Raw genomic sequence first — 16,540 nt, 5'->3', positions numbered from 1 at the left:
AGGGGTGTGGCAGGATAATAAGGGCCCTAAACCCTGTTTGTCTGAAGCAGAGCAGCTGCCACTCCTACAAATATGCCAGAAATGCTGCTGCTGTAATCCTCGCATGTGATTGGCTGAGGATGGACGTGGCGTCATCAGGAAGTACCTACCAAACTGGTTAGCTGCGTCCGCTTTAGCGTAGAAAGATCTACGGCCGTGAGTCAACTAAACACCAACAACAAAGATGGTGAGAAAATACATTTTTCTAAACTCGTTTAGTAAAGAAAATACTTTTTGTATAATTACGGTAAAAATGCAAGGGACCTGGTAATTCTACGCTAACGCTATGTTGCTCAACTCATCCTACTAACAGCTTAGTCTGTCATGACTTCCGATGCATTAGCGCTAAAAATGTCGCTGTCTTGTTTTTCTCCTGTCCCACCTCGGTCTCATCCAATCTGCTTCAATCAGTCTGACTTCACAGAAGACCAGATTTTGGGTGAGTTAACGTTCATATCAGATTTGCAAAGACAATTTTAATTATTCAGCATACCGTTTTGGTATCATCTAGCTAATTTAAAAATAGGCTAAAACCCTGGCTTCTTAGCTCCACAGTTTCCTCAACAAACAACTTGATCCTTCAGGTAATAATAAACTGAATGAAATTCAGTTTGTGTGATGGTTTCAGCATGACTCGACCGGACATTTAACTTGATTTTTAAAATGCCGTGACCAGAGAAACATGTCTTGCATGGTGTGTAAACATCTTCACTTTAAACTTGTGCACTGTCACCAGTCTTATTCTAACCAGTYTTGTGTGCGGGTGCATTGAAGTGTTCACTCAGAGTTGAAACAACTGGAAATAGTTTGTGATGTGCAAGACAAGCARTTAGAAAACGTCCTATAAAGTCAGYTAAAATAAACTTTATAGTCCCAAAAGAAACTTAGCCTTAGGCCACATGCTGTTGTGTCAATATATTTGTAAAAACTTTTCTAGATTATAGTTGGAGTCAAAGCAGTTTAATGTAATCRATGCAAATTACGTGGTTCAACAACACAGTCGATCGTACTGTTTAGTTTTAAAAGTATTCAGAAACCATTTGTTAATAAATGCATTTAAACTAATATTAAGTATATTTGATAAATCTGATCTAGTCAGCTGGCTGAATTAATTATGTATTATTATTTGAGCACAGATCTTATTTGTTAGTCAAGATGATCACTTTATTAGCTCTTCATCAGTTTTTGGATCAGAGCAAAAGAAGAACATTTTGATCTCTTCCAAAGGCTTAAATTGTTGATGTGCTGTAAAGAAGTATTAGCTTAARGTAGTAGGTACACAACCTATAGGTGAACTAGGATTACAAAGAGTTGTGACACGTGAGCCTAAAATGATTTGGAGGCAAAACAATTACTAACATATATGATTAAGTAAAAGAACAGTATTTAAAACTCATTTGTGTGTTTGGTTTTTGAGCTCCGATATGAAACTGCTGTAAAGGCATTGTGGGGTGTTCAACAGGTTCATTAATCGGTTGCGTTAACAGCTTCAGGCGAATCACAAACAGATATGTCTGAAATGTTTCTTCTTGCATTTGTGTGTCTGTGTTAGAGTTCAAGGAGGCCTTCCTCTTGTTTGACCGTACGGGCGACGGGAAAATCGCCTACAGCCAGTGCGGTGATGTGATGCGAGCCCTTGGCCAGAACCCAATCAATGCTGAAGTCCTCAAAGTTCTTGGAAACCCCAAGTTAGAAGGCAAGCATGTCCTTTCTCCAGTCACACAGAGAAGTTTTAGTTTCTGCTCTGTCTTAGCTGCTAGGTTGCCTGGTATTCAGGTGAAGCCTCAGATGCTTCGTACAACCAGAATAATCCGTTTTGGTCAAATGATTGACGATTTTGTTTTGCATCCTGCAGAGATGAACCACAAGATGCTGGACTTTGAGCAGTTCCTGCCCATGTTTCACGCCATCGCTAAGAACAAGGACCAGGGCTCGTTTGACGATATCGTRGAAGGATTGCGTGTTTTTGACAAGGAGGGAAACGGGACAGTGATGGGGGCGGAGCTGCGTCATGTCCTCACCACATTAGGTACTCGTGTTCTTGCCACGTGTTGCACAAAAATAACTTTCTCTTGTCAAAGAAATGGATAACAGCTACCTCCTTTTATTTATTTTTCATCTATTTATGTGTTTCAGGTGAAAAGATGACAGAAGACGAGGTGGAGACTCTTTTAGCAGGACATGAAGACGCCAACGGCTGTATTAATTATGAAGGTAACGCAGGTTAAAGATCAGTTTTAGGTCATTTTGCTGTGATTCTTGGATCAGAGAACTTTTATCAGCACTGAATAATGTGGGTTTATATATACATGTATCTGACACACCTCCATCTTTCCTCACAGAGCTTGTCCGGATGGTGATGAACGGTTGAGGACGTTTCCAATTTTTCGTGATTTTTTTGTAATATTGGTCTCATCTTACCCTTCCACTCATGTCATCCTACCTCCACTGTGTCTGTTTTATTGATACTGTAGACTTTTTTTTTTAAGGTGTCTTTTCTGTCCGATGTGAAGAGACTTTTCATCTCGTATTCCAGATATTTTTCATGTTTGCAGGCACAATCAGTGATCCCCTGATGGATTTATCTTTGTCAGTCAACCCCAGTCTGTCTTTTCTTTTTGATGGATATGATAATYTGATGTTACAATAAAAAAAATGTTGAAATAAAAAAAGGTTTACATCGTTTCATTTTGTCTCTAAAAATTATATTCAAAACATAGAGTTGAGCTGAAAAATATTAATAAGTTTGTGAAGGTATAAAAAAGGCAAGTTGAATAATAATTTCTCTTGTTTTCATGTTGAGGGAGGTGCTTCATGATCACTGTTGGGTCATAATGGCGCAGAGTCGAACACTTTTTATACTCAAGTAAAAACATGTTTGAATTTAACCTGTTGACTCAATGGGAGAAAAAAAAAGTCAAGTGCATTCTGAAAAATAATCATCTAGTGGCTGATTTACCACCTTGTGTGATTCATGTCACTCAAACCACCGAACACAATGTCTCCTCTTCACATCTTTATTTTTTTCCTCAAACGTTTTGTAACTAAAACCTGTTTGGATTTTTTTCTCTTTTTAATACAAACTGCGTTACTGTCAGCACTAATGTGATGATTCACAGAGGAAAAAAAAACAGATTTCTACTGTATAATACCTGCTGCTGCTGCTACCTTCAGCAGCGTGAAAAACATACAGAAAACTGAGCAGACACTTATTTCATATCACAAAATGCACACAATGTAGTAATAACACAGATAAAAGATGTCCATTTATGCTCACAGCTGCAGTGAGGACAGTAATACTGGCTTCATGGACATTTAACTGCAAAGTTCCACCATCTGATGGGAGTAAATATGACACTGATGTGACCATGTGCAGAGCAAAGCATGTTTTCTTTCTTTCTTTTTTTTTAAATCATCAGACTCGATTAACTCACAACTGATGGCACTTAAATTAAAAACTGATTGGTAACGTGGTTTACAGGTCTTAATGGCATGTACACATGAACAGTCACGTCTCAAAGATTCAGATCTCTCTCACACACGCATGAAGGTGGAGGGTAAATACAGGCTACAAAGATAATATACAGTTACAATGTTGAGATATAAAAAAAATGACAAAAATGACATAAAAATATAAAAAACTGTCAGGATAAAAAGTGAGGATATCGTTGCAGATATTACTGACATAATTCTCAGTTATGAGCAGTTTTAAGGTGTTCCCTTGTTGACAGCATTAATGTTTCTTCCAATTTTAAAGTGAAACACAGCAAAAAAAAAATAAAAAAAAAGTCGCTGAAGATCCCCCTTTACTTCCCAAACAACCACAATAAAAGTCACTGAATAAACATGGTAAACTTGATCTATAAAAGCAGTTGGTTTAGGTAACGCACTGTCCAGATCTGAATAGGTTCACCGTATAATCCTAAAAGATTCAGTCATTTCTTTTGAACTACATTCTTCACTTCCTTAACAATCTGGATGTTTAGAGTTCATCCACACTTGCAAAATACTGACATGTTTTTTTCTATAAGTGCTCGGTTTTCAAAGGGAGGTCTTGTCGGGACCCCAAGCTTACAGTATTTCTTTTTAAATACTTTACGTAACATCATAAAATGATAGTAAAAGCTGTTTGTAACAGAAAATCCAGTTTACAGTACATTTTTCCTTAAACTGCATCCAAGCTTAGGTTATTTAATTTCAAACTGGCATCTTCAATTGAAATCTTTTCCTTCATTACAGACTTTTGGGCGTGTAATGTTTCAGGCTTGACCCTGTGGAAAAAACATGTAACACATCAAATGTGGAGGAATATCGAATGTTTCTGTTTGATTTTCCAAACTCTTCTATAGGTCAAAGTGTTTAAAACAACAAAACAAATATATAAGTGCTAAAGTTCAATTAGATGGATACTTCCAGTCTTTCAGCAAGACCTTGGGAAATGTTAAAAGTGCTTTTTGTTTTACACGTTTCCTAATTCGTACCTTAAGCACAAGGGGAGGGCTCCGGAGAGCTCATGATAAACTAGACTCCATGAATTATGACAAACTGCTGTAAAAAAACAAATTTAAACAATAATCAAACACAAGATATGTTATTTGTTCTTCTAGAGTGCTGGCATGTTGATAATCTATGTAACCAGATATTCTGAGTTGACCGTACATTTTTGATTTGAGACATTTCTCCCCAGTCAACCACAAAGGATGAAAATCAATTTTCCCTTAAAAGTTGACAATTTGTAACAGACTTTTTTTTTTCACACAGTCAACAGACATTTACATTTATTTTTCTGTCAAACATTAATTTTCCATTTGGAAAAAGTAAAATACTGAACATGAAAAATGTGTTTGTCATCTTTCAGCTGATAACTTCTTCATTTCAGATGATGCAGGCAGGTTTTGAAATGATCAGTCATTTGGATTCTCATGTGGGTTTTTTTTTTTGTTTGTTTGTTTTTGTTTTTCTCACTGTGGTGGGGGGACGGGAGCTGACGGGTGGAGCGTCTCCCCTGGCAGAGGAGCGTTGGACTCTGTGAGGGTGAAACAGAAGATTTTATTTAGTTCTTAATCTCTGAATACGACCACAGGTACAACTAATCAGTAGTGTCACAGCTAACCAAAAAAAAAAAAACTAGGTTCACTAACCACTAATCCACTAAACAAGAATCTTAGCCCCACTGACAKTAAAATGTTAAACCAATTAAAAATTGGTGGAAGCTAACTGCTAAGACGACTGTCATTCAGTCCATGTCTTCATCTCCTTCCAGTTGAAGACTGCTGGGACCGACACAAACCTGTTAGTTTTCTACTGGTTTAATTTGAAAGTGGGATTATCTGTGCCAGACTGCCAATCCAAACCAGAGTTTAGCTCCATCTAACTTGTGCTACATAAAGATTACATTTTATTTCTTTCTGACAATCTTAGTTTGAAGTTTAGCTGCTAAAGATGCTACATGCTACAAAAACGGMGCCTAACACGTGTAACACTGCTTGTAAGAGGGGATAGTTTTTATTTAATTTGGGATAAACGGCATAAAAATTGGAAGTTCTACACCTGTGACTTGGTCCATTAACAGTTTCCAAAGTTAGCAAAAAAAATAAGTAAATAAATGAGAAGCTAATTTGCTATTATTGGATTAGCATTAGATCTGCGCCCACCACTGCAACTCGTTCAACAAAATGATAACTCCTAAAGTTAAGGAGCTAAATTAAAGTTCAGAACCTGCTGGTTTTGCTTTTTAAACATGAAGTTTACATACAAGAATCTGTAGTCATTTCAACAGAACACTGTAGATGATATTAACACTGCTTTAWGTTTATCATGAAGTGTCACTGGTGTCTGGTCTGCTGACATGTTCCAGTTCTAAATGTGTAAAATGTGACAGTGAAACAAAAACATGGCAGTAAAACAAGCTTCTATATTATTTTTTGTATCACTGAATAATCAGAAACTACAACATTTAACTGACCGTGGAGAACAGGTGTAGAGCTGGAGCTGGAGTGAGGGGCCGGGGCTTGGCCTGGGGGGCATGGAGGTGAGGTGTGAGCTCCTGGAGGTGGCTGGGACTCAGGTGCTGGGGCAGAAGAGGACGGAGGCGCGGGGCTGGGTGCCGCCTGTGACGCTGGTGTGCTGGGAGCTGGCTGACCTGCAGTCGGGCCTTGGGGTGGTGGGCCTGGGGTGGCCTGGTTGGAGTGAGGACCCCCTGCCTGGCTGTGCTGCTGGTGCTGAATCTGCTGGAAGTGCTGCTGCCGAGCCCTCATTTCAGCGTATTTCAGCTGCTCCATGTGGAAAGACTGACGGTCAGCCAGCAGCTGCTGACGCTGATATTCGAGCTGGAAACACAAACGTATCTCAAATGATGTGGCAAAAACAAACACTAACTTTGAAAACATTGTAATTAGGTGACTTAAAGACAACACGTGCTGAGTTCCCTCACTTACGGCCTCCCTCTCTCTGTCCATGATCGTTTCCAGTTCTTCAAAGTGTCGCAGTTTAATCTCAAGCTTCTTCATTTGCGTCTCCACCAGCAGAGCCACCAGAGATTTGATCTTTCTCTCCTCCACCGCGGCCAAATGCTGCGAACAAAGTGAAGGAGGATCTGAGACTTTAGAAACTCCAACAGAGGAAGGTGATGAATGAATGTTAGCACAGTGATATAATTAGCTTCACCTTGGCTTTGACAGCAGCGGCGGCTAAAGCGGAGGCGGCAGCAGTTGCCAGGTTCCCCTCTCCCACGTCACGCTCAACCTTCGCCTTCCTCTCTCCTTCAATCTCTCCTTCTCTTTGTCCTTCTTCTGTTCCCTCTTTTGCATCTTTCTCCTTTTCTCCATCGCCTAAGTGAACAAAACGTTTTAATATTTCTTCTTACCAAAATTTTTATTTGTTGTTGTTTTTTTTTTGGATGAAACTTTTCATACCCATGTCAGCCTCCGTTTTTTCTGCCTCCCTCTCTCCTTCAGGTTCTCTTCCTCTGTCTTCTTCCTTTTTCCCGTTTTCCACCTGCTTCTCCTCCTCCTCTATCGCTCCATCTTTACTATCCTAAATTAAAAAAAGAGAAACTATAATAAGAACCAGAGTTGTAAAGTAACTAAGCACAAATATTTTGTTACTGTACTTAAGTAGAATTTTTGGGTATCTGTACTTTACTAGAGTAATTATTTTTCAGCCTACTCTTTATATCTACTTCTTACATTTTCACACAATTATCTGTACTTTCAAGTCCTTACATTTTWAAAAAAGGCAAMAAGTAGAAAGTCGTTACTTTTATTTCATTTTTGCTTGTTTTCATTCCAGCTTGTTATTGTAAAAAATAAATACTGTTACTATCCATATAAATTGTGCCTCCTAGATAGAGTGAATTTAATTATGGTTGAATGAGAAGTATAAATACATAAAATTCTGATACTGTATTAATTTGTACACAAACAAACCATGTCACACTCCAGCAGGACATAATCATTAAAATAAAAGGACTGTACTTAAGAAGTATTTGTATTTCATGAATTATATTATTGTATTTGCCTGCAGCCCTCAGATAGATTTTCATTTTGGGGAAAGGTTTGGGCAGCCTTGATATACGTATATGAACTGAAACAGCTGGACTAGTGCATCATAAATCATCATTTCTGCATTTTTGGGAGGAGGTCACCTCCTAATAAATGTCATTATAGAAAACCTAACTGCTCATTTTAAATCAATACTTTTACTTTTAATACTTAAATACAAAAAACATCAGATACTCTAAGACTTTTACTCAAGTAATATTCCTAAAGGAGACTGACTTTTACRAAAGTAATTTTTTGGTAAGGTACTTGTACTTTTACTCAAGTATCACTTTGTGGTACTTTATACAACACTAATAAGAACTACAGTTTGATAATTCAGCATTAAGTTTCTAGTGAACAAGCAGCACCTTAGTGTCTCTCTTCTCTTCATTTGATTGGCTGTCACTCTTACTTTCATCACTGCTTTCATCTAAAGAGAAAAAGGTGAGAAATGTTTACAGTTTTGGGTCATTATTATTATTATTTTTATTTTTCCTGCCAGTGTTGAGTGTGTGTTCACCCTACCAGGCCTTTCTCCCTCCTCCAGGCCAGTGCCTGCGATGCCACTTCCCTCCAGGCCGTACAGAGGATCCTGTCGGCCGCTGACCCTCGCTGCTTCCTCCACCCGCCGTACGTGAGCCTCAACAAGTGCTGCAGGAACCTCCTCCTTCATTCGCGAGAATTCCTCTGAGAACACCAGCATGCAGTCAGGTCTGGATTGTTTATTGTAAGTCACTGCAGGATATATGAACTACAACAGATGAACCAGAAATCTGCAATGTTTTTACATTATTTAGATAACTGGAGAGTTAGTTTCATCAGATCTGTGTACTTATGAGCAGCTATTAGAAGGAAAGTGACATTTTAAAGACACCGGAGACGGCTTCTTCTTACTATAGATAAACAGTTTTGCAGATTTTCTGGTAAACMTGAGTCCTATTAGCTCAGCAATATTTTGCCTACAATACATTCTCACATAAAAAAACAATGATTAAAAAAAGTCCTAATCTCACCGAGTGCAGATTTGGCTGCAGCTGAGGCCACACGTGGGTCAACTACAGAAGCAAGGAAGGCCACCGTGCTCATGACAGGGTTTCCTGCTTGGCTGAAAGGTATCGGCTGGTAAGCCAGCGGGCCCATAGTTGAGGAGCTGTCCTCCAAATACGGGTCTTCGATGGGCAGCCGCAGGAAGTGCAGGATGCACTCATCTTGCGTGCGGCTGCCGACGTGCTCAGACACCTTGTTCCAGTCGTCTTTGTACATCTCCAGACCCTGACAGAAGGGAAAACTTCATTAGTCCCACCCGACGGACAGGAAACCCAGCTATAAGACCGTCACAGGCAAATTAAAAGAATGACTATACCTCAAGTAGTAGTAGTGTTTCTTGCTCTGTCCAGTCCCTCATTGAGCTTGCTCCATTCTTGCTCTGCACACAAAAAACATCAACACTTTCTTAATGCGAGTCATAAATTAAGGAAAGTCAAACAGCAAATGTAGCAAAACAGTCGCTTTGCTCCTCTTACATCGCTTGAGAAATTAATGATTAGGAATAAATCAAGAKAGGGCATTATCTCAGACTTATATAAAGTGTTGGTTTCTAATTCAATGAAAATTCAAGTAAAAAACTTCTGAACTGGAACATGGATCATCAACAATTAATGAACAGGATTGGGAAAGGATTGGGAAAGGGCCTGCACTAAAATACATACAATGTCCATACATAGCCGGTTTAGAATATTACAATTTAAATGGATAATGCGTGTGTATGTCACGCCAGTGCATTTAAATAAATATAATAATAACATCCCAGATCTTTGTGTAAAGTGAAATTCAAAAGGGACTTTAATACACTGCATGTGGGAGTGTAGAGAAATCAAAATGTTTTGGACAGAGGTGAAAGATATAACTGAAAAAAATTCTCTCAAAACAACTTCCACTGGATCCTAAATTATTTATGTTGGTGTTGTATCCTGAGAAACATAATTTTAACAAAACAGAATGTACCTTTATTGATATAAGCTTACCGGTATCTGCAAAAAAAATGTATAGCTCTGGCCTGGAAAAATGTCAATACACCTAGCGCCACCCAGTGGTTAAAACAGATGCTATCTAATTTACCACTGGAAAGAATAATATACATGATTAGGAAATGCAAACAAGAGCTTTTTGAGAAGATTTGAGGTCCTTTCATTAACTTTATCAAGAACACGGACTTGTTGGAGGACTAGCTGAAATATTGTCTTGCTGGAACCGACAGTTTTCCAAGCTGAACAAATGTACAAATGTATCTATTATGCCTGCTAATGCTTAATTACCCCAGTTTTGAGAAGCTGTGTTTTGTTTTCTATTTCATTATTTTAATTTAATTTTTTTAAATTTATTTCTATTTTTATTTTTGTTATTGCTTTTCTAAGACATGAGAATATACATTTACAAAATTTGTTCAGATCACTTTTCTTTTTTTGTTTTTGTTTTTTGTGAAGTGAAAATTTCAAAAAAAAAATTTGGGAAAAAAAAACAGTCACTTTGACCGGTCTGTGGTACATTTTTTACCTTTGTTGATCCAGATTTCTTGCTGTACATGTCGGTTCGGAGCCCAAAGTTTTGCAGATCTGCTGGTTTTTCCTTGACCTTATCAGGGAATGACATCATCGGCTGGGTGGCAGGAGTCTGATGGTGGACCGATGAAAAAGTGGACAGTGTAAAAGAACTTCAGGACACGTGAGTTTACACACTTGCATAGATGTTTTTACAGACCTGTGATGTTTTGGGCTGCAGGGGCACCAGACTTGAGGGAGTGTCTGCGAGGACATGGAAGTGAGAGGTGGGTGGCGGTCCCATGGGAGTGGGTCGACTCTCAGAGTCCACCTGGTAGTTGATCAGTCCCCATTGCTCCAGAAAAGCGTGCACTCTGCAGAAAAACGAGGAGATAGTTTGTCACGGGAGGCGTGTTAGATCTGCGACAGAATGAGACGTGAAGGCGAACCGACCTCATGATGGCGCACACGTCTCCCGCCAGGTTCCTGCGGCACGCAGTGGAGGTCAGGTACTCCTGAGGGTTCAGTCGGTAGGTGTCAATCATGAAGTTTCTGTATGCCAGATAACTAAAACAAGGAAGGAAGTTGTTTGAAATATTTCACACACTTTACTTTTAATTGTTCGGTGGATCAAATCCGACAAAGAAGCGCTTCCTTTAGATCACATACTTACATCTCTGGGGTTTTGGATTTGTTCTTCCCATTAAAAAATTCTGGCAGGGCTCTACGCTCGATGGCATGAACACTGCAGATAAAAGAGTTACACGTAACAGTCTCACATAAATGACAAAGATGAAATCAGCTGACTTTAGATGAGTTTGTACCTGTTGTAGTCGAACCAGGCAGCGTAGCTTGGTATGATGATGTGGTGGGTTTGCTCAGTCACGTTGTCCTCATGAAGGTCGGAGCCCTTCACAGGTTCACCCTTCACACTGGGAGAGCCTTCCTCCTCGTCCTGCTTAAACGCACCAACACTTCAGTTAACACAAATCCATCCATTTTATTTGATTTTGTGCGTGTTGGTGTTAGTTTCACTTTTGATGACTAATACCTTTCCTGTTGTTTCCATAGACTCGTCCTCCTGCTCATCTGCTCAAATCACACAGAACAAAAGATTTATAAAAACAAACTGAGCTGGAAACATATTTAAAATCACATTATACAACCTCTATCTAAAGATATACATCACTGACTTTATAGTGAAAACATTTAACAAACATTTAAACGAGCTCACCCATTTCTGTTCCTCCTTTGACCGGAGTTGAATCTGAATCTTTCTTAGTGTTATCTGCAGTGACAGGGTCAAATTTCTTTGTTTAGCATATTTAAAAATGCAAAATGGTTTACCATTCACCTAAACTAAGCAATAAAATGTAGTACACAAAACACTATTATATAAAATGTAACTGAAATTGTAAAAGAAACAACAAAAAATGAACAGAATAATATACAAAAGATCTATTTAGGTGTCAAACCCTGCTTGAGTTATTATGTGAGTCTGGTTTGTAAAAATTATTTGACAGTTTAAGAATCTTTAGAAGTTTCTAAGCGTACTTGTCTTCGCTGTGTTTCCCTCTTCAGATGTTGGAACCGGTGAAGCTTCATCCAGATCTTTGGACAGATCCTCCTGCTCCTCCTCCCTTTGACCCCGTTTAGATTTAGTGTATGGTGTTGTTGGCCTGTCAACACGTAACAAACGTTTTATAATAAAATCTAATTTTATATAAACAAAACGCAACAGTTCCTTTACGGTGTCGGTGCAGGAGAACCTTTTGTTTTTCTTTTGGATTACCTGTAGATCTTTACAATGATTCACTGAAAGAACCAGACAGTCCTGCCTTTATAGAGCCATGTTTTTGACCAAAATATTTATAAGTTAAAGGGATCCATGATTAGTTGTAACATTAGACTTTATTTAATAAACATATTTTAACTGTAAAATAAAGACTGTAAAAATACTGTAGGCTGTTTAGGTTTTATAATTTTTAAAGGAGACCAATTATGGGTCCTAGAAATTTTTATGGTATGTCTGTGGGCTATTCAGACCGTGTTCATTCCATTTAATGCACAAAATAATTGTCAGATAATAAAATTTCCCATTTTCTAGTTCTGCCTACTCTGACTTCCATTCAGAAGAACTGTTTATGTTAATGAGCTCTGTTGGTAACGCCCTCCAAAGCCAGTGTTTACGTTAGCATGGCTAATAATAGCAGAAGCTCCGTTGTACAACCATATGAGACCCTGAGTCAGACCCAGAGGCAGAGTCATGGTTGCAGCTTCTTTTTTTTTCTCCCTCCTCTGCTCTGCCCTCACTGCATGCTGTTACCAGAGCAGGGAGCAGCAGCAGTGGTCAAAATACCTCAGAAACTCGAACAAATAGGCTTTAACAAGGCTTTAATAAGCTAAACAATAGAGGTACATGAGAAAATGTGTTCATAACAAATGAAAATAAATAAATAATTAAATTATGTCCATGCCTGTCTCGAACCCTGGTCTCCTCTCCCACTCTCTGATCCAACACTCTACCCATTACCCTATCAGAGGCTTGTTGTGAATTGAGCTGCGGATTGCACAACAACACGGTGACGGCTTTTTATATTGAGGAGGAGGAGTCTCATCCGGGGGTTGCTACATAAGGGGCTGAACGCAGGTTCCAGTGGGTTGTCGTACGGCTTGTGACATCAACTAATAACGGAAGTATAAAACTTGTCGTTAACATACATTAAAAATACATTTACTTACAGTAAATGTGCCCCTGGGTGCATTTTTTGGTCCTAGGACTGTTTTTTTTAAGAAGTACCTACCCAAAGTTGAGTAAAAAAAGCTTTACAAAGTGAATTTACATAATAGGTCCCCTTTAAACTAAAAGTTTAAAAATATACTGTATTACATGGATGGGGRCATTTTATTTATATGCAAAGCATTCTGGGTAAATTATAACGTGGATAGGCCATCGGTGTGAGGTTGCTAGCGAGCTATATCCACCCTGAAGGTTAATCTTGGACAATATCTGACGATCGACTCTTTTAAATGAAACCAGAGAGTGTTGACAGAGAGGAGAAGGTAGAAATGACTCAGCCTGGAACTGAAAATATGGATGGAGGACAACAGAGCTGCTTCATGGAAGAAGAACCTCAGCTTAGCCTGTTAGCTTTAGCACTAGCCCCAATGCTATCACCATATATATGTATTAGCTCAGCGCTACACATTCTCCTCTCGTCACTGAGGTCCTCCATCCACATGACAGAGAGGGGAACACAAAAACTGAAAAATTTTTACAGTCTTTATTTTACAGTTAAAATAAATGTTTATCAAATAAAGTCTAATGTTACAACTAATCATGGATCCCTTTAAGAATTTTTTTGTGTTCTGTAAAAGTAGCTGGAATCAGAGGCAGGGCTTGAAATTTTACTTTTGAACTTTAATTTAAAATTGGGAAAAACAAATTCAAGAGCTTTAATCAAACTGAATATGCACGTGAAGTTGAGGACTACCTGCTTTACAAGGTACTTTGTGACCAGCTTAACTGCATATCTGCTTGAAGCTCCTATATTATTGTTCCTCCTAACCACCATTCTATCAAAAGCCTTCAACAGCTGTGGAGTATGGCTGGAATGATGTGGATCCGTACCCTTTTTTGGTGTTCTTCTTCTTGCTCTCCTGAGGCGGAGGCGTGGGGGAGGGCGACGGCGAGCGCTTCCTCTTCTTGGCACTGCCGGGTTTCTTGTCCCTCCGCTCYTCTGGTGTGGTCACCTCGTCTGTGAGTGTCTTGGCGGAAATCCTCTTCCTCTTAGGACAGCCCTCTCCCACCTCATAGTCCTCCTCATTCATCCACTCGTTATACTGGTCCAGGTCTAAAATCCACTTTGCGTGGACCTGTCGACAAAAGTATTCCAACATTTTCAGTAAGCCAGCAAAGGGCAGTGTCGCCATCTTGTAGCATTTTGAAGTTTAACCAGGCAGAGAACGTCTACAGGGACTTTGATAGAGTGTTAGCTTCATTTCTAGACCTTTTAAATAAAACAATCAGTAGAGAAGGAAAAAAATGTTAATTTGAAGAGCCGCAAGACACAAACTAAAATACTAGGCTAGTTTTTTACTGCTTTGAATTTATGGCTCAAAAAAATCCCCAGAGCAGACAATATTGCTTCAAGTGCCACTTTACAACAAAAACGTCATTTTGAGTATTTTGATGCGAATGAAAAACAAAATGTCCACTTGCAAAACAAAACAATTGTTCATGTTCTGCAGACTGGAACATCATTTGTTTTTAAAGCTAGTTAAAAAAACAGATGATTTCAAAACATATCCTTGCAAACTGGGATAATACGAATGTATCTTGATGTTAAAAAAACATGTTTTACTCAGTGCATACATTCTTTAAAGCGTGGACACTGATCATAAAGAATATGATTAATTACTGTTCAAAGCCTTACAGACAGTTCCTGTTAGTTCCTACAGTTTTAATAAAGTTGTTTAAGTAAACTGAGAAGTACAGTGACTGAAATGTAGAGACAAAAGYTAACAACATTTACTTTTCTGGGCTTTTCTGGGCTGGGAGCATCCTCCACTGCTGCCTCAATCTCACTGGCAGGGATCCAGGTGTCATAACTAAAGACAGCCAGAGGAACAAAATTTAGAATGAGAGAATAACACAGGAAGAGCAATGTGTAGGCTCAGTAACGTATTCAAAGACTTAATAACAAACAAAATAATAGTAATATAAGAAAGGTACAGCGCTTAAACTTAAAACTTGTCAAAGTTTGTTTTTTCCTTCATGATTTGAATAGATTTTTTTATTCATGTTATTTTATGTTTACTGAAATGCCATTGCCTCTAGATGTCCTCTATAGTTCTTGTTTTCAGCTCATTCCACACCTTCTGTTTACCATTAATAATCAGCACACCTGTTATTATTCCGTGATCATATCCAGGGTTCCTACAGCTTAAGGCAAGTTAAATCTAAGACTTTTTAATACTTTTTAATGCCACTTGAAAGGAAATTTAAGACCAACTTCACAATAAACACAAATGTGAAAAAAATAAAATAAATAAAAAAAACAGTTGGAAACAATTTTACCCAAATGTTTATCTTAACACAAAATAACTAGCTGCGGTAAATTTGGTAAATTGTTTTAAAAAATTAATAAATAAATGTTACCAATTATTTTAYTGTTTGAGACAAATACAATAATTCTACTTACAATGTGTTAAGATTTTATGACCTCTGAAATATTGATTTAAGACATTTTAAGACTAATTAAGGCCTTATTTTTGGATTGTGTATTGTATATTGTCTTTTAAGACTTTTTAAGGATCTGCAGGAACCCTGATATCTCCTGGTKAAAATAAACTCCTTTATTAAGCTTCACACATCTGGCTGGTTTGCTTGTTTGTTAAGTCTTGTTTGTTTCTGAGACTCGTTTGTGTCTGCATGTAGCTCCTGCTACAACTCCATTTATAAAAAGCGACAGAACTGTGTTCAAGCTTGTATATTTAGATAAAAATAACAGTTTTAGACTGAACTTAAAAAGCTGACAGATGTTCATCGATTGTCTGAATRATTACACAATTCTCATTCACAAAAAAAATGAGGCATCAACCCAGAACAAACCTGTCTGGAAAATATCCCCAGTGGAGCAGAACTTGCTTGTCTCTCTTCATCACAGGGCGCACCCACTCCTCTGGAACAAAAACGTGGCGTTGTTTGAGCACGAACGTTACTCGTGCAGCAGGWTTCAGAACAAACGTTTGATTTTAAACCCTCACCTTCCTCCAGACTGGTTGGAATGGGCACCACAACATGAGAGCTGGAGACCTTGTCCTCAGTCACTGAGCCCTGCAACTCAGGAAGAGTACGGAAATTACAAACCCCTATTTTTTTTTTTTTTTTTACAAAAAGCTTTTCAGTGTACTGTAACTGTGAATATTTCCGCACATAATACCTTTAACACACAACATAAACCCCACCTGATGCCTTTTGATGATGTCTTTCAGTTTTCCAAGCAGCTTTGGTTCAATGTCAGAACTCAGGTAGATGACAGGTCTACTCAGGCAGTTGTTCTGTAACAAAGGGAGCAGACGCCATTTTTAGACTAAATATACAAACGTCAATTATATTTACTTTTATTATGACTCAAAAACAGAACTTAGCATTTACGGATGACCTAATCTAAGAGATKTTGTAAGTATGTCAGACTGATTATGAAGGATTACTGCGACCGGGCATACTTTATTTTTTTATCTTTTAATCTCAGTAGCCTGATTCTGAAGACACTCGTGACATAACAAAAGAAGACAAGTAATCTTTCCAACTCAGTGATTATTAGACCCAGAGCCTGCAGAAAAGAAAAGCACCAAAAATTGGTTGTTTCAAGCAAAATCATGAGTGAAAGTTATTTTCACTCATGATTTCACTCATTA

The 16,540-nt window shown here is 38.3% G+C and overlaps 2 protein-coding genes across 3 annotated transcripts; one reads left to right on the top strand and one right to left on the bottom strand.

Moving 5' to 3' along the window:
- Positions 1-118: 118 nt before the first annotated feature.
- On the top strand, positions 119-2,712 carry LOC106535546 (myosin light polypeptide 6). Its single transcript, XM_014032584.1, has 6 exons — positions 119-226; positions 451-478; positions 1,592-1,735; positions 1,895-2,068; positions 2,176-2,253; positions 2,382-2,712. The coding sequence occupies exons 1-6, from the start codon at positions 224-226 to the stop codon at positions 2,408-2,410; spliced, it is 456 nt and encodes a 151-aa protein (XP_013888038.1). The 5' UTR covers positions 119-223; the 3' UTR covers positions 2,411-2,712.
- A 328-nt stretch (positions 2,713-3,040) lies between these two features.
- Positions 3,041-16,180, bottom strand: LOC106535543 (SWI/SNF complex subunit SMARCC2; the record flags this gene model as incomplete). Of its 2 annotated transcripts, none has more annotated exon segments than XM_014032580.1 (22): positions 3,041-5,065; positions 6,005-6,368; positions 6,477-6,611; positions 6,706-6,869; positions 6,954-7,074; positions 7,949-8,010; positions 8,106-8,267; positions 8,594-8,852; positions 8,944-9,006; positions 10,134-10,250; positions 10,338-10,491; positions 10,571-10,684; positions 10,791-10,862; positions 10,942-11,075; positions 11,169-11,206; positions 11,352-11,405; positions 11,672-11,796; positions 13,749-13,993; positions 14,653-14,728; positions 15,732-15,801; positions 15,887-15,956; positions 16,088-16,180. In XM_014032580.1, coding segments are annotated over 22 exon segments (2,757 nt in total), but the record flags the coding sequence as incomplete, so codon positions are not given.
- Positions 16,181-16,540: the final 360 nt, after the last annotated feature.

This window comes from Austrofundulus limnaeus, unplaced genomic scaffold (genome assembly GCF_001266775.1).
Source record: "Austrofundulus limnaeus strain Quisiro unplaced genomic scaffold, Austrofundulus_limnaeus-1.0 Scaffold1487, whole genome shotgun sequence".
NCBI classification, from domain to species: domain Eukaryota; kingdom Metazoa; phylum Chordata; class Actinopteri; order Cyprinodontiformes; family Rivulidae; genus Austrofundulus; species Austrofundulus limnaeus.
The sequence above is the reverse complement of the archived record's forward strand: the minus strand, read 5'-3'. Positions and strand labels throughout refer to the sequence as shown.